General features: G+C 32.3%; 3 protein-coding genes across 3 annotated transcripts; 2 read left to right on the top strand and 1 right to left on the bottom strand.

The window, feature by feature from the left end:
- Window positions 1-491: 491 nt before the first annotated feature.
- LOC108466469 (late embryogenesis abundant protein D-19) lies at window positions 492-1,309 on the bottom strand. Its single transcript, XM_017766829.2, has 2 exons — window positions 1,090-1,309; window positions 492-987 (listed from the first exon to the last, which is right to left on the bottom strand). The coding sequence occupies exons 1-2, from the start codon at window positions 1,232-1,234 to the stop codon at window positions 824-826; spliced, it is 309 nt and encodes a 102-aa protein (XP_017622318.1). The 5' UTR covers window positions 1,235-1,309; the 3' UTR covers window positions 492-823.
- A 6,384-nt stretch (window positions 1,310-7,693) lies between these two features.
- On the top strand, window positions 7,694-10,664 carry LOC108464576 (probable protein phosphatase 2C 25). Its single transcript, XM_017764940.2, has 4 exons — window positions 7,694-8,331; window positions 8,671-9,009; window positions 9,108-9,287; window positions 9,831-10,664. Exons 1-4 carry the CDS (start codon window positions 7,855-7,857, stop codon window positions 9,993-9,995), a joined length of 1,161 nt encoding a protein of 386 aa, XP_017620429.1. The 5' UTR covers window positions 7,694-7,854; the 3' UTR covers window positions 9,996-10,664.
- A 2,283-nt stretch (window positions 10,665-12,947) lies between these two features.
- Window positions 12,948-23,429, top strand: LOC108466939 (clathrin heavy chain 1). Its single transcript, XM_017767321.2, has 30 exons — window positions 12,948-13,258; window positions 13,507-13,711; window positions 14,407-14,495; window positions 14,638-14,716; window positions 14,864-14,991; window positions 15,423-15,521; window positions 15,612-15,720; window positions 16,096-16,175; window positions 16,263-16,490; window positions 16,577-16,642; window positions 16,966-17,082; window positions 17,178-17,375; window positions 17,513-17,629; window positions 17,800-17,859; window positions 18,126-18,212; window positions 18,307-18,390; window positions 18,496-18,630; window positions 18,732-18,794; window positions 18,884-18,988; window positions 19,060-19,172; window positions 19,269-19,521; window positions 19,619-19,755; window positions 19,837-20,115; window positions 20,206-21,208; window positions 21,317-21,802; window positions 21,896-22,066; window positions 22,140-22,325; window positions 22,522-22,644; window positions 22,752-22,862; window positions 22,950-23,429. The coding sequence occupies exons 1-30, from the start codon at window positions 13,214-13,216 to the stop codon at window positions 23,100-23,102; spliced, it is 5,109 nt and encodes a 1,702-aa protein (XP_017622810.1). The 5' UTR covers window positions 12,948-13,213; the 3' UTR covers window positions 23,103-23,429.
- The last annotated feature ends 1,076 nt before the right edge of the window (window positions 23,430-24,505 follow it).

The following is a 24,505-nucleotide window of genomic DNA, read 5'->3' as shown; positions in this document are numbered from 1 at the left end:
CTAGGGTCGGGGTAGATGATTTTAGCTTCTGGTGCTGAACTTGGATTCAGCAATGGTGACTCCATCATTTAACAGTTAAACGATATATAGGTCCATTTAGAAACACACCAAGCTAAGAGTTAAACATGTCCAGTTCTTACATATAAACTGGTTTTGTCAAAACTCCACATATATATGTATATATAAAGACTAGCTAGGGTCTGTTGTGGGAGATGATTTTAGCTTCTGGTGCTGAACTTGGATTCAGCAATGGTGACTCCATCATTTAACAGTTAAACACTAGGTCCATACCAAGCTAAGATTTAAACATGTCCAGTTCTTACATATAAATATATATATATAAAAAGACTAGCTAGGGAGTAGGGACTGTTATGGGAGATGATTTTAGCTTCTGGTGCTGAACTTGGATTCAGCAATGGTGACTCCATCATTTAACAGTTTACAATAGGTCCATTTATAAACACACCAAGCTAAGCTTTAAACATGCCCAGTTCTTACATATAAACTGGTTTAGTCCTCATTTAAAACACTAAATAAAACAGTAAAACACAAGCTCCAGCTTAGATTACAGACACCAAGCTAAGCTTTAAACATGTCCAGTTTTTACATGTAAACTGGTTTAGTCCTAATAACACTAAAACAAACAGTCAACGGTAAAACACTAGGCTATAGCTTAGATTACAGACACCAAGCTAAAGCTTAAACATGTCCAGTTTTGTTACATATAAACTGGTTCAGTTCTTCCTGAAACCTAAAACAAACATACATTATTAGGGTTTATATATATAAAGAGTAGCTAGGGTTCTGTCGTGGGAGATGATATTTAGTTTTTGGTTCTGAACTTGGATTCATCGATGGTGACACCTTCATCAGCTGCACGTTCACCGCCAGACATATCAGAGTTGCTCAGACCACCTTTGCGTCCCATTTCTTGGTACCCTTCTGTTCCTAGTTGTTGCTTCCTTGTTTCCCCTCCTTTGTGCCTCCCTTTTCATCATCATACATTTCAAAAAAAACCGCATATTGATTAAAACCTAAAACACACACATTTGACAAACACAAACAAATTCTTGCTTTATTAATTTATACCTTCAGCTAGGTTAATCTGAGCATCCAAGCTTTTCCCACGAGTCCCACCAGGAACCACAGTCTCCCCTTGCTTTGCCCTTGCATCAAGCTCTTCTTTTTCCTCTTGTGGTGCATTCCTCATAGCTTGATATTGCTCTGACGCCATTTTTCTTCTTGCCTTTTTTTTTTAGCTGCTGCTTGTGATAATATTGCTGTGAGTTGTGATAGTGATGATTGTACCGATTGCGGGAAATGCTTGTATATATATATGGGAGGGAGTGCATGGGGTTGATCGGTGATGAATGATAAGCATTGGCGACGTGGTGGATTAAGGAAACAGGTTGTGATCCACGTAAGCACACCGTCAGCCAATAAGATGACACGAGTAATTTTTGTTCAGTCCATTGCATGGTAAACTTTTGAGGGACACTTTAGGGTCTTGACACGTTATCTCTTGCCTAGGGTGTAAATAAAAAGTAACAGTAGCTGTACGATATATATTAATGGTAGAAATGAGATTTTTTTTTTCACAAATTTAAATATTTGTCTAATACTATTAAATTATATTAATGTAGCGGTGATTATCAATAATATTATGACACATAGTAGTCTTATATTTTGACATATGATAAGTTTTTTTCTCATACGTCTTGTGAAGACATTGGTCATTGGCCAACACAGAGTGTATCAATAAGTCTACTTAGTACCATGAAAGCACCTAAATATTAGTCACTTTACTTTTACGTTAGTTGAGATTTAATCTTTGTACTTTAAAAGTTAAAAATAAATTCTTTTAATTTAAAAATAGTAGTTTAATTGTTAATAACTTTAATATTTTTGATCAACTTGAATAATATAACATATCATATGAAGGAAATTTAATCAACGTATTGAGTTGAAAATTCGACAAAAATATTAATAATGTTAATGATCGGATTGAAAAACTAATTTAAAAATTAAAAAATTTAATTTTAATTTTTTAAGTACATAAGTTAAATCTCAAATTTCTTTCAATTACAGATAATTTATTTTAACTATATTAATTTAGAAAATTTACATGCACATGATCAACAACATGGCTAATTTCTCTGGATATACTTAAATTATCATCTAGATTCTAAATTACTCTAAATTTAAAAATATAACTTAAAAACTGCAATTAATTTAACAATAATATAAGACTAAATTGAAAAATTAAAAAATATATGCAGATATGTTATATGTGTATGAACTATTGGCCTATCAAATTTTAAATGCTTAAGACCCATTTAGTTTTTGAATTTTTCTTCAATTCACTATATATTAATATTTTTGTAATGTGGTTAAGACTAAGACACGTAATATTTCTAGACGGTAATACTAATACGTCTCCTAAGGCATTATAATTTGGTTTTATTTCTTTAAATCTAATATATAATTTTAGAAAAATATAAAATTTACAAATAAAAATATATTAAAAACTTTTAAAAATTATAAATTAAATTAAATAAACAAAATTTTGCTTAATCTTCAATTTTGCTTCAACACAATTATCAGAAATTAAAATCTATTTTATTGATAATTTAGTCCCAAAATTATACTCTAATTCTTATATTTTTGTCAAAAACATCCCTAAATGATTAATTTTGTTATATAATATTATTTTTAAATAATCTAAAAAGAATTGATAATTTAAGGATATTGTTTACCAAAGTAAACTTTAAAATTCCATTTAAAAAAAAAACTCATGTGATGGTTTGATGATTAAGGGTGTTCATCGCTCCAAATGTAGCCTGGGTCTAAATTGCGTTAATCACGTTGATTGTTTGAGAAATTGAGATGTGATTTTAGGGTCAATTTACTAATAAAGTCATATTTATTTTGATAAAAGGAGAGGTTGAGTTAGTGACCTAAAATTTCAAAATAATAAATTTCTTATAACTAAACCAATTAATTAATTGAAAAATTTTCCAAACATATAATATTTTTATAAAAGTCCTTGTTATATTTAAATAATAAAAGTTGATAATCACATCACATGCATATATAAAATATGCAACTTTTTTGAATTAGCTGCTTGGTTTGACCAATTTTAGAATAAGATCCCTTTGGTATAAAAATGTCAAACAATAATCCCATTATTTTATTGAGTAGGTATTTTTATATACGAGGCATCAAGAAGATGGCTGGTGATGCAAGTTTTTTCTTTTTCTTCTTTCTTTTTAGAAAGTTCCAACTCCAGAAAACACATATAAACAAAATAAATAAAATCAATGGATTAAATTAAGTAGTAAAAAATTCGATATTTTTTAAGTAAGTTTTTGGGTCTAGCAAGACAGAAAAAAAATAAAAAATGAGTTAAAAAAATTTACAAGACTCAATAAAAAAATTATCATTTTGAAGGGCTAAAATTCAATTTTATCATATATTAACATATAAATTCGTAACTTTCAAATGGACTCTTAATTTTAAGGTAGCTCTTCGTTGACTTGTTAATCTGTTTCTAAATTTTGAGAGTATTTTAGAATAATAAATTATTTCATGAGTCAGTTTTGACTCGTATTGTATTAAATTTTACATTTTTATTTGTTTGTTTTTCTATTATTTAATAAGTCTTCACTTTTAGAATTTTTGTCTACTATTATAGTACTTTTTTTAGTCTTACTTGTGCATGTAGTATTGTTTTCGCGAGTGATTTTAGAATTAGTTTTGTTGTCGTCCTCTCTAGTTTGGTGGATGCTCAATTCTTTTGTCGATTTATGCTCGCCACTTTGGACCATCTGGGTTGATTTTCTTTTTGTATTGCTTGTAATCACTCCTAACATGTTATGCTTAAATTGTAATAAAGTTAATTATTAACATGCTATAATGCTCTATTGATGCTAAAACTGAAACTAAAGCCTTTATTGTGTTAGTGGAACTTGTCCTTCAACACGTACAACAGGTATTTGTTATTTTTTCTTTCCGAACTATTTGTTCTTATTCATTGAATAAATTAATGAATTTCAGTTTCAAAAAAGAAAAATGATAAAAAGTGAATTTACTAAATCAAAAATTGTGGGGGCAATACATGGAAGAGTTCAAGAAGGGTGCTCTTTTATCATAAACACGACCTTATCAACAGTTAAAGAGCATACCAAAACACCTTCATTTTCATACCTTCTTTATTATAATTATTTCCCGGTCAGGCCGGTTCTTACCTTTTTTTTTTAAATAATTATAATAATAGGCTATTGTCATTTTCATTTTTAATTTTACCAAAAATACAAAATGATTTTTAAAAAACACATTGGTTAATCTGGTAATCATACTTTTAAGTTCGAATAATCTCGAATTTAAGTCTATTTCGGATTATATAATTAAATCATGTCGAATTTAAATAATTTCAAATGAGTTTAAATTATTTTTAGATTTAAGTCATTTCGATAAAAATTTTTAGTCTTCTCATATTAAAAACAAACAAAATCGAATTTGAATACAAAAATTCAACTCAATAGCTTTTGTTGAGTCATTTGGGTCCTGGGTAATGCAAACACATGTGGTGCACATGCATATGGCGATGGGTGCCGGCCGGAAAGGTATGACCAACACAAAGTTATTCCTTTTCACCAGACTAAAAGGGATAAAAATAATATTTAGTCCTTCAATTTAGTAATTCTTTCAGTTTGGTCCTATTTATTGGGGCCTATGTATGTTAGTTTTAAAATTTGACAACTTTTTCTTAATTTAGTCATTGAATTTCTAGACTATGACACAACGTCCTTTTAAAAAATAAATTTTATAAAGTAGATTGGGTTGATTTTGGATCGAGTTAATTCAAATTTAAAAGAATTTGAATCATTCGTTTCGGGCCAATTTTAAGTTCGAGTCATTTTAGATTTGGGTTTATTTAGGGTTTGTATTTTTTAATTTGGTCCCTTAACTTTGTTTTTGTCCATATTAGTTTCAAAATTCGACAACTTTTTTTTTCAAATTGAATCTTAAACTTCGATTTTATTAAAGTATAATGATGTAATACTTTGAGATTGTACTGCATTATCACCTAAAAAAGAATATATAATCATAAAAATACAAAACAAATAAATAACTTATTAAAATATATAATTTTTAAAAAATTCCAAACGATGATGTGACACAACCTGAAAGTAGCACATTATCACACATTAACGAAATCCAAGTTTAAGGATCAAACTAAGAAAAAATGTCAAATTCCATTACTAATGTAAACAAAAAAAAATGAAGGATCAAATTGAAAAATTGTAAAATTCAATAATTCAATTAAACGAATAAATATATTTAAAAAAAGAGAAAGTAGACAAAATAAGACCAAGTCTATAACTAAGCTCTAAGAAATTTGATTAAATAAATATTGTTTGACCAAATAATTATTCCATATTTTTGGAATTTTATTAGCTAAGCCAAAAATTATAACTACTCTGTTTGGAATTTTGCCTCCATTGACAAAATCATAAACGGCAAAAAATTAAATTCTAATTGCGAAAAAAAAAAAGTCAAAAACAATTTAATTATTAATTCGGTTCAACTTCACTCTCTCGTTTATGCGCGTGCAATGTAAGGAAAAAAATCTTTGGAATCATCTAAACTTGAATTTATCAAAGTTTCAATTTAATCCCTATTTTTCACATTAACTTTGAAATTTGTTTTTTTTTCAATTTAATCCTTAAACTTGGATTAAGTTACAATGACATGACATTTTGATATTGTGCCATATCATCAACTAAAAATTTTGAATACATATAAAAAAAATTATTAAAACGCTATAAATATGTGATAAAAAAGTAAATTTTAAAAAACAAGCAATGATGTGACACAATTTTAAATTGCCACATCATCATATTGTAATGGAGCCTAAATTTAGAGGTCAAATTGGGAAAAGCTACCAAATTTCGATATTAATGTGGAAAAAAAAAAACACTTAAGAACTAATGTGAGAAAAATTGTTAAATTTAGAGAGTAAACATTATTTTGTCTTTCATATAAAAGAGCCAAAACATAAATTTCCCCTAAATGTATTTCTTGTTTTTTTTTATTTGTATATATAAAACAGTTTAACCAAAAAATATTTGTTGCATAAACTAAAACACATCAAAAAAGGCAAAAACATGTATTGCAATAAATAATAAGGGAAGTTAAAAAAAAAAAGTTTAACACTTACCAAACTACAATCTTAAAAAAGGTTAAAATATATTATTAGTATTTATCTTTTGACAAATTTTGAGTTTAGTTCTGTTATACTTCTTCGGTTTTGGATATGTATCGATATGGCAAGTCAACTGAGGAGGTAGCTCTTACTCTTCATTGTCTGAGTAGTCATTAGATGACCCACACCTCGAATGGCATGCCCTTATTCAACCCCTAATCTCTTTGGAAGGATTCTAGTCACCAACTTTTGAGGATAAATTGTTCACCCCTGTGAATGGACCATCTGCTCATTTCAGAAAGGTCTCATCCATCCGTCTTAGTGAATATGTCACCTGCTCTTCAAGGCACCTACTTTTTTAGTACAAATACTCCCCTGTTGTGGACACGCCTTTTAGGTCACCAAATCCTACTTGAACGTAACAATCCCATATCACAACTCAAAGTGAATGACATAACGAGTCCTATCACATGCATCCCCTTATGTATTCCATGATAATGACTTATTGGTAATGGATTCACCATGTCAGCACTACCAAGCATAGGACCTCCATTGTATATACCCATCAAGACGATGAGAAATGGATCAACCTTTAAGCATACATAACTATGTTTTAGCCCATAGCCTCCTTCCTACCTTTACATATCTCCATCGACTTTATGCGTTGTTGGGTGAATGACTTTTTTCATTACCACTATATTCTTCCTCGTACTTATTCCCTTGTTGATATCCTCACCAACAAGTCTTTGTACTTAAACCATGTTTTACTATCACGTATGCTTACAAAGTCTATAATAGATTGCTTTTGAAGTTGATTGCATGTGTATATTGATAATGAATTTTAATGGAAAATATTAATAGTACGAATTATTGGACTAAAACTTTTAAATCGATAAAACGTATAACCTTTTAAGTAAATAAATTAAATCATTTAAATATCGGAGAAGCCAAATAAGATAAGGGCCTTGAAATGACATATAATTAAAGGGCATTTTCAATTTATTTTTCTAAAAAATTATTAATTCAATTTAGACTCTTTTAAATAAAAATTTTAGCGTTCCCTATTTGAAATTTTATAACTTTATTTCGATTTTTCCTTATTAAAATATAAATGTTGGTGACATAATTTAAACTAATTTGATGCTTTGACATTAAAAATAAAAAAAAATCCAAGCATTTTAACTAAAATACAATCAATAAATAAAGAAAATGAAAAATATTGTTCATAAACAATTTTTTAATTAGAAAAATTAACAAATTTGATAAAATTTAAGATAAAAATTACTGAATTTTAGTTTAAATTGGTAATAGGTAAGTGCAAAAGAAAGTAATTTCTCCACTGCCTTGTTCCCTAAGAAATCGGATCGTGAACTCACGCGCCACGAAGAGAATGGTGTTTGAATTATCTCCCAAACCCAATATTCAAATTTAGTCAAACCCTAAACTCCGACACCGATGCCGTATCATCCTTCTTCCAACATATATATATATAAAGAGTAAAAGAGATGAAAAACATTCTCTTCTTAAAACACTCAAAAAACGAAAAAGAAAAAAAAAGAAAGATTCAAAATTCTGTTTAGTTTATTTGGAAGATTTTCTCTATAACCAAACAGAAGGGAAAAGAAAAGAGAAAGGAAGGAGAAGAAATGTCATTGTCTCTAATAATTCCTAATTCTCCCATTTTCTCACCAAAAAAGGTTCCTTCAATATTCTGCAAATCGGACGGTTCTTCTTTCTCGTCTTCCCCTCGGACCAACGGTTCTCAACAACCACCGTCGTCTCCGTTGTCTCTTTCGTTATCATCTCCTAAATCGTCTCTCCCTATTTCTTCGACACCGCAATCTCCTTCTTCTCCGTTGAAATCTCCGTTGTCAATTCGTGTACCGAAGAAACAACTCTTGTTCGGAACAGATGTGGCGCCGGTGAAGAGGAAAAGGCCCGGGAGGATTGAGATACCGACTTCGATGGCGGTTCAGCTTGGATTTGCAGCGGAGACGCCTAGAGGTGAGGAAGAGGTGCAAGTGGAAGAGGAAGGATATTCTGTTTATTGTAAGAGAGGGAGAAGAGGGAAAATGGAAGACCGCTATTCAGCCGCCGTTAATCTTAACGGTGATCCTAAACAGGTAACTTTTTTTTTTCTTCTAATTTTGTTCTTTGAATCAAAATTTACCGTATATTTTATATATTTCTTAAATGTATCGAAAATTCAAGTTCTTAACATGTAAAAATTGTTAAGAATTTTGTGTTAGGATCGAAATAAAATCATTTTCCTGGATCATTTTATATATTTCTTAAATGCATAGAAAATTCAAGGTCATAACATGCAAAAATTGTTAGGATCGAAAAAAAATTATAATATTTTACGGGGTTGAAACCACAAATTTATGTTGTATTAGAAGGGTCTAAATTGAATTAACAATATTTTGAAAGGGGCCAAAATGGAATTTCTTCATTTTTAACAGGCTTTCTTTGGCGTTTACGATGGGCATGGAAATTCAAAGGCAGCTGAATTCGTGGCAAAGAATTTAGATAAGAAAGTAATGGAGGAAGTATCAAAAACAGGTGAAGATGCCATTGATGGTGCAATTAGGGATGCATATTTATTCACGGATATGGATTTTCTAAAGGAAGATGTGGGTGGTGGTACTTGCTGCGTCACGGCAATGATTCGTAAAGGCGATATTTTCGTATCAAATGCAGGCGATTGTCGTGCTGTTTTGAGCCGAAACGGTGTAGCAGAGGCTTTGACAAATGATCACCACCCTTCAAGGGAAGATGAGCGAGACAGAATTGAAGCTTTGGTAAATCTATCATTCCTCTTTGTCCATCTTTAGCTCAAATTCAAATTTTTTTTATTACATTTGTGATTGAATTTTGTTTTTTGATGTTTAATTCGCAGGGTGGTTACGTTGATTGTTGCCATGGTGTTTGGAGAATTCAAAGTTCCCTTGCTGTATCAAGAGCCATTGGTGATAAACATCTTAAACAATGGGTGATTGCTGAACCAGAGACAAAAATGTTAAAAATTAAGCCCGAGTGTGAGTTTTTGATCCTGGCATCAGATGGTCTTTGGAACAAGGTAATTATAATCTAAACCTAAATTGTTCTTATGATTTTCTTTTGACCCCCACTGATGATCCATTTTTGAGCTGTTATGTGTTGTTATATGGATAGTAGAGGATTCCTAAATCCCATATTTTGGGAATATTTGACCGAAATTGTTCATATAACCTTCTTTTGAACCCCATTAATGATCCATTTTTGAGCTATATGTGTTGTTATTATGGATAGTAGAGGATATGCCCAAATCCCATGTTTTTGGAATAATCTAATTTATTAAATTGACATTGTTCATATAACCTTCTTTTGAACCCCATTGATGGTCTATTTTCAAGTTACCATGTATTGTTATTAGGATAGTAGGGGATTCCCTAATCCCCTAAAATCATGAATTAAATAGGAAATTTTATTTCTGATTTTAAGGGAAAAAATTAAGGAAAATCTCACTAATTTAGGTCAATTAGTGATTCTTGTTTCCAGATCTTTTGCAGATAACCATTTCTCTCTATTTTTTTTCATTGTAATGTTGGATTGAACTTTGTTTTTTGGTTTGCCTTTTCAGGTTACTAATCAAGAAGCAGTCGATTTAGTTCGGCCTTTTTGCGTAGGTCTCGATAAGCCTAAACCATTTTCCGCTTGCAAGAAGCTTGCCGAATTATCATCATGGAGAGGTTCATTTGACGACATCAGCGTGATGGTAGTTCAGCTACAACATTTTCTCTTCTGACTCGTCTAAATTCAATAGCAACGGAATTGAAATTCCACTGTTATCGTGCTGGTAGATCTTTTAGATTATTAACACTTTCGAAAATTGCTTCATCCATTATCCTTACATAAAACAGGAACCGTTGGCAGCAATGTTGGTGGGTTTAACTAGTTTTGACGTCAACATTGCCGTGTCTTTCTTGCAGATGCAGATCATTATGGTTTCAGTCCCTTTATTTGTGAAATTTAATATTTAACCCTCTTTTAGTTTTAACATAATTTGATCATCTACTTTTGTAAATTGTAATGTTAGTAGTAGATACAAATTGGTAATACCATTAGTCTTCTTTTTTTTCTTTGGACCTACTAATAACATTGCAATACAAAAATTAAAGTGGAGGATCAAATCTCAAAATTAAGAATAGTTGAAGGGAAAAAAGTGTAAATAAAGGTAGTGGAGCACTTGTAACAGCTATTCATGGTCAACCTTACAAGTTGACTTTTTGTTAGCTTTTTTTTGGGTGGCCATCATTTTAGCTTTAAATTGTTCCATAGTCAAATGGAATATATGGGGTCACATATGGGCAGCTGGCTTTTTGTTCTTCTTCAAGAAGGGATGAATAATGATTTGTTATTCAATACTCTTTTTCTTTTAATTTAGTAAATTAATAATATGATGAGTTTTATGTGATTCATGTTGCCTTTTCTTTGTCTACTAAATATTTGTTATTAAGATTAATCGAATTTTAGTTCAATTGATTTGTTATCATAATAAAATAATTTGAAAGATACGAGTTTATGTCTTTTAAAAATATATAACTGATTATTTAAATAAATTAATGTTTAGTATGCATATCTGTCAATCTTGCCTGAGTAATGGGGAAATTAATGGTCAAATGAGCCAATTAATTTTTGTTGTATACCTCTCTCATAGCGCAAATAATGGCGAGATCTCTTCAAAATAACTCCATTTTTTGGGTGGGTTTCAAAAGCAGAAGGTCTTTGCTATTAGAACTTTGGGTCATATTGACTTTTGGTCAAGTCATTTGGGTTTTAAAACTCTTGATATAATTCGAGTTACTTGATATTGAATTCAAATTTGAAATTTTTAATTTTATTTATTTGTGTTTAAAATTTAAATTGTAGATTAGATTATATCGGATTTGAATTAGTTAAATTGAGTTTTCAAATTTAGATTAGAATGATCAAGTATATTAGTGTTGTATTTTAAAGGCGGTTTACTATTGAGATTGAAAAGTACCGTGATAAAATAATTTTAAAAATTTTGATAGTATTTATTACTGCTATCTATAAGTGCTTTGAAATAGATAATAATGTTGTAAAGTAAAATATTTAATAAGAGGATAAAAATAAAATTTATTGAAAAATACTCTTCCAAAAATTGATTTGAAAAATTGATTTTATCAAATTTTATTTAAATTTATGATTTGGGTTCTTAATCAAAATTATGGAAACTTCGACTTGAAATAGTTCTTTGAATTCTAAAATATTAAAGTGGGTCTCATTTTCTAAATTAAGTTTTAGATATTATTTTATTGCCATTAATAATAATATTTTAAATAATAAACAACTTTAAACATCCTACATTAAATTATAATTAAAATTTGAAATTAAAATCTAAATACAAATCACAAAATAATATAATTGCATGCAAAAAAAAACTTTTAAAAATTATTATAAAACATCTTTTAAATATAAACATTTTTTATATATATTTAAATGACATCAACTACTTTAAAAGCCAAATTATTAAAAGTTGAAAATAACACATCAAACCTTAAAATGACATTATATTACATATCATCTCATATATATATATAATATAAAAGAATGTACGAGAACATACATTGCAATAATAATTTTGAATTTTTCTATGAATATATGAATTTATATATTAATTTTTAAATTATTTTAATATTATATATTCAAATATGAAAAAATAATTTATGTTTTTTTATATTTTTATAAAATTTTAAACAAATCATTTAAATTTAAAAATATTTTAATTAATCCACATAATCACCGTAAGAGAACTAATATCATATATAAGTACGGATTAATATATGAATACCTTAAGTTGACATTACTGTTATAGCAACACAATAAAGAGTTCGTGGATTCAAATGTATTTAAATGCATAATATAAAAATTTAACGGGTTTGTAAGTAATTTAAATATTCTATAGGAAAAGTGGAAAAATTCGGGGTCGGGTCATTTACTCATTTCCCCGAATCGTCCTATAGCAATTATTATTTCCACGTCCTTCTCACTTCATAGTGATATATATATATTTTATGTTTTATATATATTTAATAAAAAGTAATAAATAAAGAAATAACTTTATTTTTATATAACATTAAATAATTTAAACATTATAAAATATTAATTTTATTACTTTTTTACAAAAATTGAAAAAATAAATTAGTAATTATTTAATTTAATAAAAGTTAATTAATTAAAGAATTTTACTTTAATAAATTTTTTTATACAATATTAGGGGTAATAAATGGGGTAACACGATTCAAACTCGTGCCAAATAGGTCTTTCATAACGATTTTAAATACCGTTTCATTTAAGTCAAGACTCCACTTGTTCATTTATCAATTTTTATCATACTTTTCGATTTTTATCTGTTTTGAGCAATTTTTAACTTAATCGATTTAATCCCTTTATTTGGGTTAACATAACGATCGGTTCTCAATCCAGTTAGTCAAGGCGACCAATCTAGTCATGTTTCAAAAACACACGTCACATCATCAAGTCTTTGACGGGATCTAATTTTATGTACCAAAATGAATTTAATTGTTAAATTCAAGTACCAAAATAAATAAATAAAAAAAAAGTACATGTACAAAAATAGATTTAATTACCAAACTTAGGGTCAAAAAATATATTATCCCTAAATAGTGGTGGTGTAATATAATTTTATTAATAATTTATTTTAACTAAGAAAATAAGATTACTATATAATATATTTTTATCGAGTGCCGTATATTTGATCTCTCTCTATCTGCTTCTTTCTCTCTTCTTTTCCTCATTTCTTCAACAAAATTCAATCTCCAAGATTTTTCAACTGTTCTATTTTGAAATCTCTGGTTCAGATCTCTTAGTATAGTTTCTTTATATTTTTTTTCCTCTTTTTCTTTCTCAGTGGCAAGCTTTCAAAAATATTCAATCTCAGCCGTAAGATCTGCTCTTGATTTGTCGATCCGAGCCACCATGGCGGCCGCTAACGCTCCAATCGCCATGAAAGAGGTCTTAACTGTAAGTCTTCTCGTTTCACTCACTCTTCGTTTCGATTCGATGGATTCTTTTTTCAGCAAATTAATCTGAATTATATAGCGAATATTAGGTTTTTATTCATTAAGCTTGAACGAATACTTCCTTGAATCTCGTTAGGTTGAATGGTTGTAGAATCTGCTTAGATCTGCTCGGAACTTTGTGTTTTATGTATTTGAAAGATAGTGAGAATTTCGAGTGATCTGAAAAGATGCCATTTTTTTCTTTTGCAGTTGCCAAGCATTGGCATTAGTCCTCAATTCATCACGTTCACGAATGTAACTATGGAATCTGAGAAGTATATTTGTGTGAGGGAAACGGCACCACAAAACAGTGTTGTTATCATAGACATGAACATGCCGATGCAGCCGCTGAGACGGCCTATTACGGCGGACTCTGCTCTTATGAATCCAAATTCTAGAATCCTTGCCTTGAAAGGTTGATTTTTGTTACTATCAGCAGTTAGTTACTATTATTGGATTACGTGAATGTTATCTTTTAATAGATTGTGTTATGGATTCGAAGGATGCAAATCTGATATGTCCATTCTCTTTGGTCTTGTTGGACTTTTTCCTTATGTTGTTCGTTTGGTCTTTGGCTGATTGAGAATCTAGTTATGTTAGAGAGTTTTTTCAGTGGAAACTTGTTTGAAATTTCACTTAATACTTGTGGTTGTTGGTTTCCTACTTTCTTTTTGGTTTCTGATATGAACAAATGAATGTCCTGCCAGTTAACTGTAAGGATCCTGCTTACAGATTTATAGGGTTTGTGAGCTATAGTGTTTCTTAGTTGTTAAAACTTTTCTACTCTACTGTTTTATGGATAAATTGCTCAGGTTTCTTCGATTGCACTACATTTTTGTTTAATTTTCCTGGATAAGCTCGTTAGCATCACTCGGTGGTGCTCAGTGCATTTAAGTTTCTTCCTACTGCAGAATTTGCTTTGATTCTGTCCAATGAGATATGGAAACTACGCTTGAATTGCCAGTCATGAGGTGCTTGGCATACTTGTAAAGATAGTATTTTTAATGGAGAAAAATTCAATATCTTTTAATGCTATTATTATTTTCGTATCCTTTGATATTGTTATTTATCTATTGTTTATGCTCATTAGCTTTGGCATTGCTTTTATAGCTCAACTACCAGGAACGACTCAAGATCACTTGCAAATATTTAACATAGAGCAGAAAGCAAAAATCAAATCACATCAGATGCCTGAACAGGTGAAACTTATCTGCTGTTTTATTATTATTATTTCTTGCAATGCTTCCATTTTCTGTCCATAGTATATTCATTGTTTTTCAGTGATTGTTAATAGCGTACTTGATTGCTGAGCTTAGCAAACTGGCCTTGGTTCATGTTCAGGTTGTATTTTGGAAATGGATTAGCCCAAAACTGCTTGGCTTGGTCACACAGACCTCTGTGTATCATTGGTCGATTGAAGGTTAGATGTTATTCTGGTGTCTTTTCTAGTATCATAGACAGTTGTACTTTCTTCAGTTCTTAGAATTCATCTTTTTTGAATGTTCTCATATCCATTGTATAAAATTTCTTTGACTTTATGTTCCTCCTTGCATCTTACCCCTGGCAGGTGAATCTGAGCCAGTTAAGATGTTTGAGAGAACAGCTAATTTAGCAAACAATCAGATAATAAACTATAAATGTGACCCTTCAGAGAAGTGGTTGGTTTTGATTGGAATTGCCCCTGGTGTACCTGAGGTATGTTTGCCTATTAGTGCTTTCTAAAGGTGATTATTTTTGCATTGAAGAGGAAGTTGCTTCATTTGTATTAATGTTTTGGAATTTGAAAACTGTGACATTTGAAGTAACATATTCAAAATATTTTGCTAAGCTAAATGAGCCTAAAATGTTCTTCATGCTGCTTTGTTTGCTATGTTTCCTATGGTTGAAACCGCCGAAGTGAACTGTGTGAATTAGTTTATTGATTTATCTTGTCTCTTGTGGTGTCATTTTGGGCTTGCATCCCTTGCACCCCTTTTTAGTTCTCTCTTTTCCCCATTCTGTCTCTCTATTGTTGGAAATGTTGTTCCTTGCATAGTCGTTACTATGAAGAAATTCTCTCTTTCGAAAACCACCTCTGTTGCCACTATAAAATTCTGATTTTACCCTACATGTCTTGTTTCATTTAGAGGCCACAATTGGTCAAGGGGAACATGCAACTTTTCTCTGTGGATCAGCAGCGTAGCCAAGCTCTTGAAGCACATGCTGCTTCATTTGCACAATTTAAGGTAAGGGCATTTCTTATACTTTATTCACTACATATTATAGATGCTGATCTAACAAGTGGCTTATCATATATGCTTGGTTCTGCTGAGCAGGTCCCAGGAAATGAGAATCCATCTATTCTTATTTCGTTTGCCACCAAGAGTTTTAATGCTGGCCAGATTACATCAAAGTTGCATGTAATTGAGCTGGGTGCCCAGCCAGGTCAGTTTCCTATCTCCTCATTATATATGAGGGGTTACTGAAGGCATTTTTTAAATGAATACAAAAGAAATAAAAAGGTTTTCCATAAACTTTTCACATGATAAAAAAATTCAGAGTACAATCAGAAAGTACTTTGAGTTCTGGCAAGTTAAGTTGGTTGGGACACTACTTTGCAGTATATGTTAGGTTTTAGCTCAGAAACCTTAAATTTGTATTTATTTCAAGCTCTAATCACAACCAAGGCTACTCCAACTTAGACTTTTAAGGGTTTTGTGTTTAATAATGAATGAACCATTCTTGAATAACTATAATATTTTGTTGTGTGTCCTTCACTCAATTATATATCCTATTTTCTAACAGAATATATATTTGCAGGTAAGTCATCGTTTTCTAAGAAACAGGCAGATCTATTCTTCCCGCCAGATTTTCAAGATGATTTTCCTGTCGCCATGCAGGTATCTTTAGATTCAGATTTTGTTTACATTATTTGCAAATTGTTTATTTTTGTGCCAATAATGAAACAATTTTCTGTTAATTGGCAGATATCCCACAAATATGCTTTGATTTATGTTATCACCAAACTTGGGCTGCTGTTCGTTTATGATCTGGAGACAGCGACTGCTGTTTACAGAAATAGAATCAGTCCAGATCCAATATTTTTAACCTCTGAAGCTTCAGCAGTTGGAGGGTTTTATGCCATCAACAGGCGAGGTCAGGTGTTGCTGGCTACTGTAAATGAAGCAACATTAGTGCCATTTGTTAGCGGTCAAGTATGTTTTTGTACCTTTTCTTTTCTGTTTTCTGGTAAACTAGACATACTAGCTTGATGATTCTTTTGGGTTGTTTGCTGTTTCAGTTGAACAACTTGGAGCTTGCTGTCAGTCTTGCTAAAAGAGGAAACCTCCCTGGTGCAGAGAACTTGGTAAGTGAACTGATTTGTATATTTTCTGGTGTGTTGTTTGTGAATGTTTGCATTATCAATTTTTAGTTGCCAGATAATAATATCCAAGGGAATAATTTTTTTTAACTTGGGGGGGGGGGGGGATACTTTTGTGGTAACTTCCTTCTTGGATGTGGGGTTTCTTCAATCTCACTGATATGCTGAGATTGAAAACATGCTGGCTTTTGTATCTTGATTTACTTTAGTGGCCTATTTTCTGATTGTCTTCTTATTGCATGATTAGAGTTAGTGATGCTGCACCTTTGTTAACAGTAATGGTGACTCTGTAATCTTGGATTTCTCAGGTTGTCCAACGTTTTCAAGAGTTGTTTGCTCAAACTAAGTATAAAGAAGCTGCTGAGCTTGCTGCAGAGTCTCCACAAGGGATCCTTCGCACTCCTGATACGGTTGCCAAGTTTCAGGTTTCGTTTTGCTTTCTTTATCATTTAGATACTTGTTATTGTGTACTATTCTGTTCATTTTATCTAAAGCAGAATCCATTACTTGATTTCTGCAGAGTGTTCCCGTGCAAGCTGGGCAGACTGCACCACTGTTGCAGTACTTTAGTATCCTTCTAACAAGGGGGAAGCTCAATGCGTTTGAGTCATTGGAACTATCTCGGCTTGTGGTAAACCAAAACAAGAAGAACCTTCTGGAGAATTGGTTGGCTGAAGATAAATTGGAATGCAGTGAAGAATTGGGTGACCTTGTGAAGGTTTGATTTTTTACCCACTGGAATAGTAGTCTATCAGTAATTTATTCAGTTTTATCTGAATTTAAACTTCAAGAAAATTGGAAATGATTTGACACTTTTTTTGCCGTATTCTAATTACAGCTTCGTTTTTGTTGTAGACTGTGGATAATGATCTTGCACTGAAAATATATATTAAAGCAAGGGCAACTCCAAAAGTTGTTGCTGCTTTTGCTGAACGTAGGGAGTTTGACAAGATCTTGATTTACTCAAAGCAGGTGATTACTACAATATTTTTTGGCATTTTCTGGAGTGATGATATCTGATCTCCTTTTTCACAGCATAAATTTTTTTGTGGGTGGGGTGGGGTCAAGTATTTCTCCTGCTTGTTCTTTATATTTCAGTTATTGTATGCGTCAAATATTCATGACTGAATTGTTTTCCTCAGGTTGGGTACACTCCTGACTACTTGTTCCTTTTGCAAACAATTCTCCGTACAGATCCACAGGTTTGTTTCTGTTTTCTCTACTTTTTATTGTTTGAGGTGTTGAAGCATGTCAAATCATATGAGCAATATGTGCTAAATCTCCTTATTAAAGCCTATTAAGTCAATTTTTATGATTGTTCTGTTTTCTGAGTAGAAAAACATTTTTATTGTTTGCCTACTGAAAGATGTTAGTATTATGAACCTTTCGACTGGATTGAATGTGTGTAATTTTCATTTACTAAAAATCTTTTTGGCAGTGGATGAGTTATCACTTGTTTTACTTGCAGGGAGCTGTTAATTTTGCATTGATGATGTCTCAAATGGAGGGAGGCTGTCCGGTTGATTACAACACCATTACTGATCTTTTCCTTCAGGTCTGCTGCTTATAGAATTGTTTGTGAAATTTAAAATCTTTTCCTGACGAACACATGATATTTGTTTTCTTTGGATTTCTTTCTTTATTTTCAGAGGAACTTGATAAGGGAAGCTACTGCATTTCTATTGGATGTTTTGAAACCAAATCTACCAGAGCATGCTTTTCTCCAAACAAAGGTTATTTCTTTGAATGCTGCTTGTTAAGCTAGTCTAATTTTGTTTTATATTTTCCTTCTTTCTTGAAATAATGTACTTAGTTTAATAACAATCTTTTCTCTACAGGTCTTGGAAATCAATCTAGTAACTTTTCCAAATGTTGCTGATGCCATTTTAGCAAATGGAATGTTCAGTCACTATGATCGTCCCCGAATTGCTCAGCTTTGTGAGAAAGCTGGTCTGTATATCCGAGCTCTGCAGGTATCTTGTTAAAACTAGTACTTGTTGCATTATGTCTGATTTTCTATACTGCTTTAACAGTATATTGATATCCTTGATTAAATGTAATGCCTTTTCTGCAGCATTACTCTGAGTTGCCAGATATTAAACGTGTCATTGTGAATACACATGCTATTGAGCCACAGGTACAATGATGTCCACTATCTTTATCTCTTGATAAAATTAGAGACTATAGAAGCTTGTGACATGTTTTTAACCAGACTTCCGTTTACAGTCACTTGTTGAGTTTTTTGGTACTCTTTCACGTGAATGGGCTTTGGAGTGCATGAAGGACCTCCTACTGGTTAATCTTAGAGGCAACCTTCAAATAATTGTGCAGGTAAGGGATGTTGTCTGATTGTACTCTAATTCTTTTAGAGATTGCAAATGCTAAGTTCTGTGTCTGTGCAGGTTGCGAAGGAGTATTGTGAACAGTTGGGTGTTGATGCTTGCATAAAACTTTTTGAGCAGTTTAAGTCGTATGAAGGATTGTACTTTTTCCTGGGCTCATATTTGAGCTCAAGGTAAGTTATTTAGCAAATTTGGTTTCCTTCACTTGATTGCTTAGAGCATAGTCATTTCTAAGCTTACTAAGATGTTTATTTCTGATTATGGGACAGTGAGGACCCTGATATACACTTTAAGTACATTGAGGCAGCTGCTAAAACCGGACAAATAAAGGAGGTTGAGCGCGTGACCAGGGAATCAAACTTTTATGATGCCGAAAAGACAAAGAACTTCTTGATGGAGGCCAAACTTCCGGATGCTAGGCCATTGATTAATGTTTGTGATCGATTTGGGTTTGTTCCGGATCTCACTCACTACCTCTACACAAATAATATGCTCCGTTACATTGAAGGTTATGTTCAGAAGGTTTGTGATATTTCTACGTATTTATCTATTTAGTGGCATACTATATGACTTCAATTTGAGCTCAAGTAATTGAGAACTTGTTTGCTTCTTTTGATAGGTGAACCCAGGGAATGCTCCTTTGGTAGTGGGCCAGTTGCTAGATGATGAATGTCCTGAAGACTTTATAAAGGGTCTCATTCTGTCTGTCCGTTCTTTGCTTCCTGTTGAGCCTCTTGTGGAGGAATGTGAGAAGAGGTGAATTTTTTTCGGCATTTCTTGTCCTTGTTGCCACCTGTATTACTCTGTGATTCTAATTTTTCGGCATGTGATTTCCAGAAATCGACTTCGTTTACTAACACAGTTCTTGGAGCATCTTGTGAGTGAGGGAAGCCAAGATGTGCATGTCCACAATGCTCTGGGTAAAATAATCATTGACAGCAATAACAATCCAGAGCACTTCCTCACTACCAACCCTTACTATGATTCTCGGGTTGTTGGTAAGTACTGTGAGAAGCGTGATCCCACCCTGGCTGTTGTAGCATACCGAAGAGGACAATGTGACGATGAACTTATAAACGTCACAAATAAGAACTCCTTGTTTAAATTGCAGGCTAGGTATGTAATTATTTAGTTTATTTCTGATAGGTTGATCATGCATCCTATGTTTTTAAAGTGGCTTAATTGTCCATCACCCTTTGATCACAGGTATGTTGTTGAAAGGATGGATGGTGATCTTTGGGAGAAGGTTCTAAATCCCGAAAATGAATATAGAAGACAGCTGATAGATCAGGTTGTATCGACTGCTCTTCCAGAGAGCAAGAGTCCCGAACAAGTCTCTGCAGCTGTTAAAGCTTTTATGACAGCTGACCTGCCCCATGAACTTATTGAGCTTCTTGAGAAGATTGTACTCCAAAACTCTGCATTCAGTGGGAACTTCAATCTACAGAATCTTCTTATTTTGACGGCGATTAAGGCAGATCCATCTAGGGTTATGGATTATATCAATAGGTTGGATAATTTTGACGGACCTGCTGTTGGAGAAGTGGCCGTTGAAGCCCAACTGTATGAAGAAGCTTTTGCAATCTTCAAAAAGTTCAACTTAAACGTGCAGGCCGTCAATGTTTTATTGGACAATATCAGAAGCATTGATCGGGCTGTGGAATTCGCATTCCGAGTTGAAGAAGATGCTGTTTGGAGTCAGGTTGCAAAGGCACAACTGAGGGAGGGGCTGGTGAGCGATGCCATTGAATCTTTTATTCGCGCGGATGATGCTACCCAGTTCCTTGATGTTATCCGAGCTTCCGAGGATGCTGATGTCTACCCTGATTTGGTGAGGTATCTTCTGATGGTTAGGCAGAAGGTCAAGGAGCCCAAGGTGGATGGTGAACTTATTTATGCCTATGCAAAGATTGATAGACTTGGCGAAATTGAAGAATTCATTCTCATGCCAAATGTTGCTAATCTTCAAAATGTTGGTGACCGCTTGTTCGATGAAGCCCTATACGAAGCTGCAAAAATAATATTTGCGTTTATATCTAACTGGGCCAAATTGGCTGTTACACTGGTGAGACTTAAACAATTCCAAGGTGCTGTTGATGCAGCACGAAAAGCAAACAGTGCAAAGACATGGAAGGAGGTTTGCTTTGCTTGTGTTGATGCAGAAGAATTCCGATTGGCACAGATATGTGGTCTTAACATCATCATACAGGTGAGTTTACTTTCATATGAATCACAAATTTTTGGAACAAGAAAGTATGTAATATGTGTGTATGACTGTCCACGATGATTTTGACCGTTGTGTTTGTTGATTTTTTAGGTGGACGACTTGGAAGAAGTTAGCGAATACTATCAGAACAGAGGATGCTTCAATGAGTTGATCTCTCTTATGGAGAGTGGTTTAGGACTGGAACGTGCACATATGGGGATCTTTACTGAACTGGGAGTTTTGTATGCCAGATACCGTCCCGAGAAGCTTATGGAGCACATTAAATTGTTCTCTACTCGTCTCAACATTCCCAAGCTGATAAGAGCTTGTGATGAACAGCAGCACTGGACGGAACTTACCTATTTATACATTCAATACGACGAGTTTGACAATGCTGCAACTACCGTGATGAACCACTCTCCCGAAGCATGGGATCATATGCAGTTCAAAGACATTATAGTCAAAGTTGCTAGTGTTGAGCTATATTACAAGGCTGTCCACTTCTACTTGCAAGAACACCCTGATCTCATAAATGATATGTTGAACGTGCTCGCACTTCGTGTGGACCACACTCGTGTTGTTGATATTATGAGAAAGGTTTGAATTTGGATGAAAATGATCGAATTTTGATATAAAGACTATTGACTTGCTTAAGCATTATTTTAATGCATTTTGGGTTGGTTATTTCAGGCGGGTCATCTGCGACTTGTGAAGCCTTACATGGTTGCTGTTCAGAGCAACAATGTGTCAGCAGTAAATGAGGCGTTGAATGAGATTTATGTAGAGGAAGAAGATTACGATAGATTGAGAGAATCTATTGACTTGCATGATAACTTTGATCAGATTGGCCTTGCACAAAAGGTGAAGTACTGTTAGTTGTGTTTTTGTTTGCTGTTAGGTCGGTTTCTGATTTGTTTCCAAATTGCTTGAGCAGATCGAGAAACATGAGCTGCTGGAGATGAGGCGAGTTGCTGCATACATTTACAAGAAGGCTGGCAGATGGAAGCAGTCCATTGCATTGTCAAAGAAAGACAACCATTACAAAGATGCAATGGAAACAGCTTCACAGTCTGGTGAACGTGAACTTGCCGAGGAGTTACTTGTTTACTTTATTGAACAGGTACCCAATCTCATCCCTAAGTATTGTGTTAGACCTTCTCGTTCAACCGGTAGACCTATTATGTTAGTCTGGTCTGTTCTGCTTGTTAACTGTGCCGGATTACATGGAAAATGAAGTTTATCTTCTTCTATTGTCACGGTATTGTTGCTTCTTGTTTAAATTGGATATAATTTCATCGTCGATATTCATTTTACAGGGTAAGAAGGAATGCTTTGCATCATGCCTCTTTGTTTGTTATGACTTACTTCGAGCAGATGTCGTTCTCGAGCTAGCCTGGATTCACAATATGATTGACTTTGCATTCCCGTATCTGTTGCAGGTGATTGCTTTGATTCATACTTCTCATTTTATGCCCATTTGGTTTCAATTGTTTCTTATTTTGGATACATTGTGTTGGAACCTTATTTGAGTCCTGTATTTCTCCAGTTTATCCGCGAATATACCGGCAAAGTCGATGAACTTATCAAGGATAAAATCGAGGCTCAAAAGGAAGTAAAAGCCAAAGAGCAAGAAGAGAAGGAAGTGATTGCACAACAGGTAAAATTTTACTAAGAAAAATTGAAGCGACAACTTTACCAGTTTGCCCTTCCTCGGATTATAATAAATGGCCTTTGTTCATTGCAGAACATGTATGCTCAGTTGCTACCTCTAGCCTTACCTGCACCACCAATGCCTGGAATGGGAGGAGGTTTTGCTCCACCACCACCACCCATGGGAGGAATGGGAATGCCGCCTTCGATGCCTGCTTTTGGTATGCCACCAATGGGCAGCTATTAAGCCTTAAGAACATGGTTTGTTTTTTATTGAAGATTCTATTTTTAGGAGAAAAAACCGTAGTTCTTATCAATTTGGAATAATATGCTATTTTAGTGTTTTTTTTTTTTATTTTTTTATTTTGGAGGGATGTGATAATGATTTTGTAGTTTGCCCTCATTATTTTTCTTCTTTTTGGTGGTAGCAAAAGAGGCATTTTTTGGCTGCTAATATACTAGAGATTAGAGAAAGGGTAGTCTAAGGGTTTCATGAATATTTGTATTTTTATTATTTCCTTTCCATTTCCGAATTGATCTGAGTATATATATGAAATGATACATTTCCATGTCATTTTTATCCCTTGCAAATTGATTTGATATTAGTAAAAGTACTTCTTATTCTAAAAAAATGCAAATTAGTCCATATATATGTATTATCTATTAAAAATTGGTCTCTATATGTTAGAAGACTAAAATGAAGTACACGTGGCATATCTATTAGTTTTAACAGTAAAAATAGATAAAATTATTTTTAACAAAATAATTAATTTTCTTTTAATTTAATTAATTTACTTATTTTTAGATAAAATGATAAAACGTAATCAGTTTTTAATACAACGGTTTCCTTAGTACTTCTAAAATAATGCTGTAAGAATTATATGTTTTGTTAGCGAGTCACTCTATACATTTAGACATGGTGTTGTCTATGGCTCGGTTTGTATTCAATCGAATTTGAATTGAGTGGTTTGGATGATCTCAACAACATGCATTATTGTCTAAACTCAACTAAATTTAAATATATATATATATATATATATATTCGAAATTTATTTATATTTGTAAATATTTAATTTAAATATATTTAAATTTGATGATATTTAATTTCTAATATATATTAAACAGTTATATTTTTTTAAAGATTTAAATATATGTTTAATAGATAGATATCATAGTATTATATATTTAATTTTTATATAACATAAATTACATTATGATACCATATTATAAAATAATAAAACGGAAGTTATTATTTCAAATGAATCTAAGTTTTGAAATTTGAAGTTCATTATTTTTACCACTGTTTAGCAGCTGAGAGGGCGGCTTCCATGCATTAAATTGCTGGACGAAACACTTCGCGACTAAATCCATTTTGGAGCATGAACTTATGTCTTCGCGTATTTTCATTGTGTTCCTTGCCGACGTCCATTGGGGGGAGAAGTAGACCTGTCAACTAACACAGTAGAGTTTTTAGACTTCCAAATAAGGACGGGATTGATAAATATCCTATTGATATATAATAAAATATTAAAAATAAATAAATTAAAATAGAGGTCTATTTTTAATATTATTTGTAAATTAAAAAATATACCAGCACTTAAAATTAAGTAAGAAATGTAATTAAATTATTTGATAAATAATAATTTTAAA

Source organism: Gossypium arboreum, chromosome 10 (genome assembly GCF_025698485.1).
Source record: "Gossypium arboreum isolate Shixiya-1 chromosome 10, ASM2569848v2, whole genome shotgun sequence".
Lineage (NCBI taxonomy): Eukaryota > Viridiplantae > Streptophyta > Magnoliopsida > Malvales > Malvaceae > Gossypium > Gossypium arboreum.
This window is presented reverse-complemented; position numbering and strand designations above follow the sequence as displayed.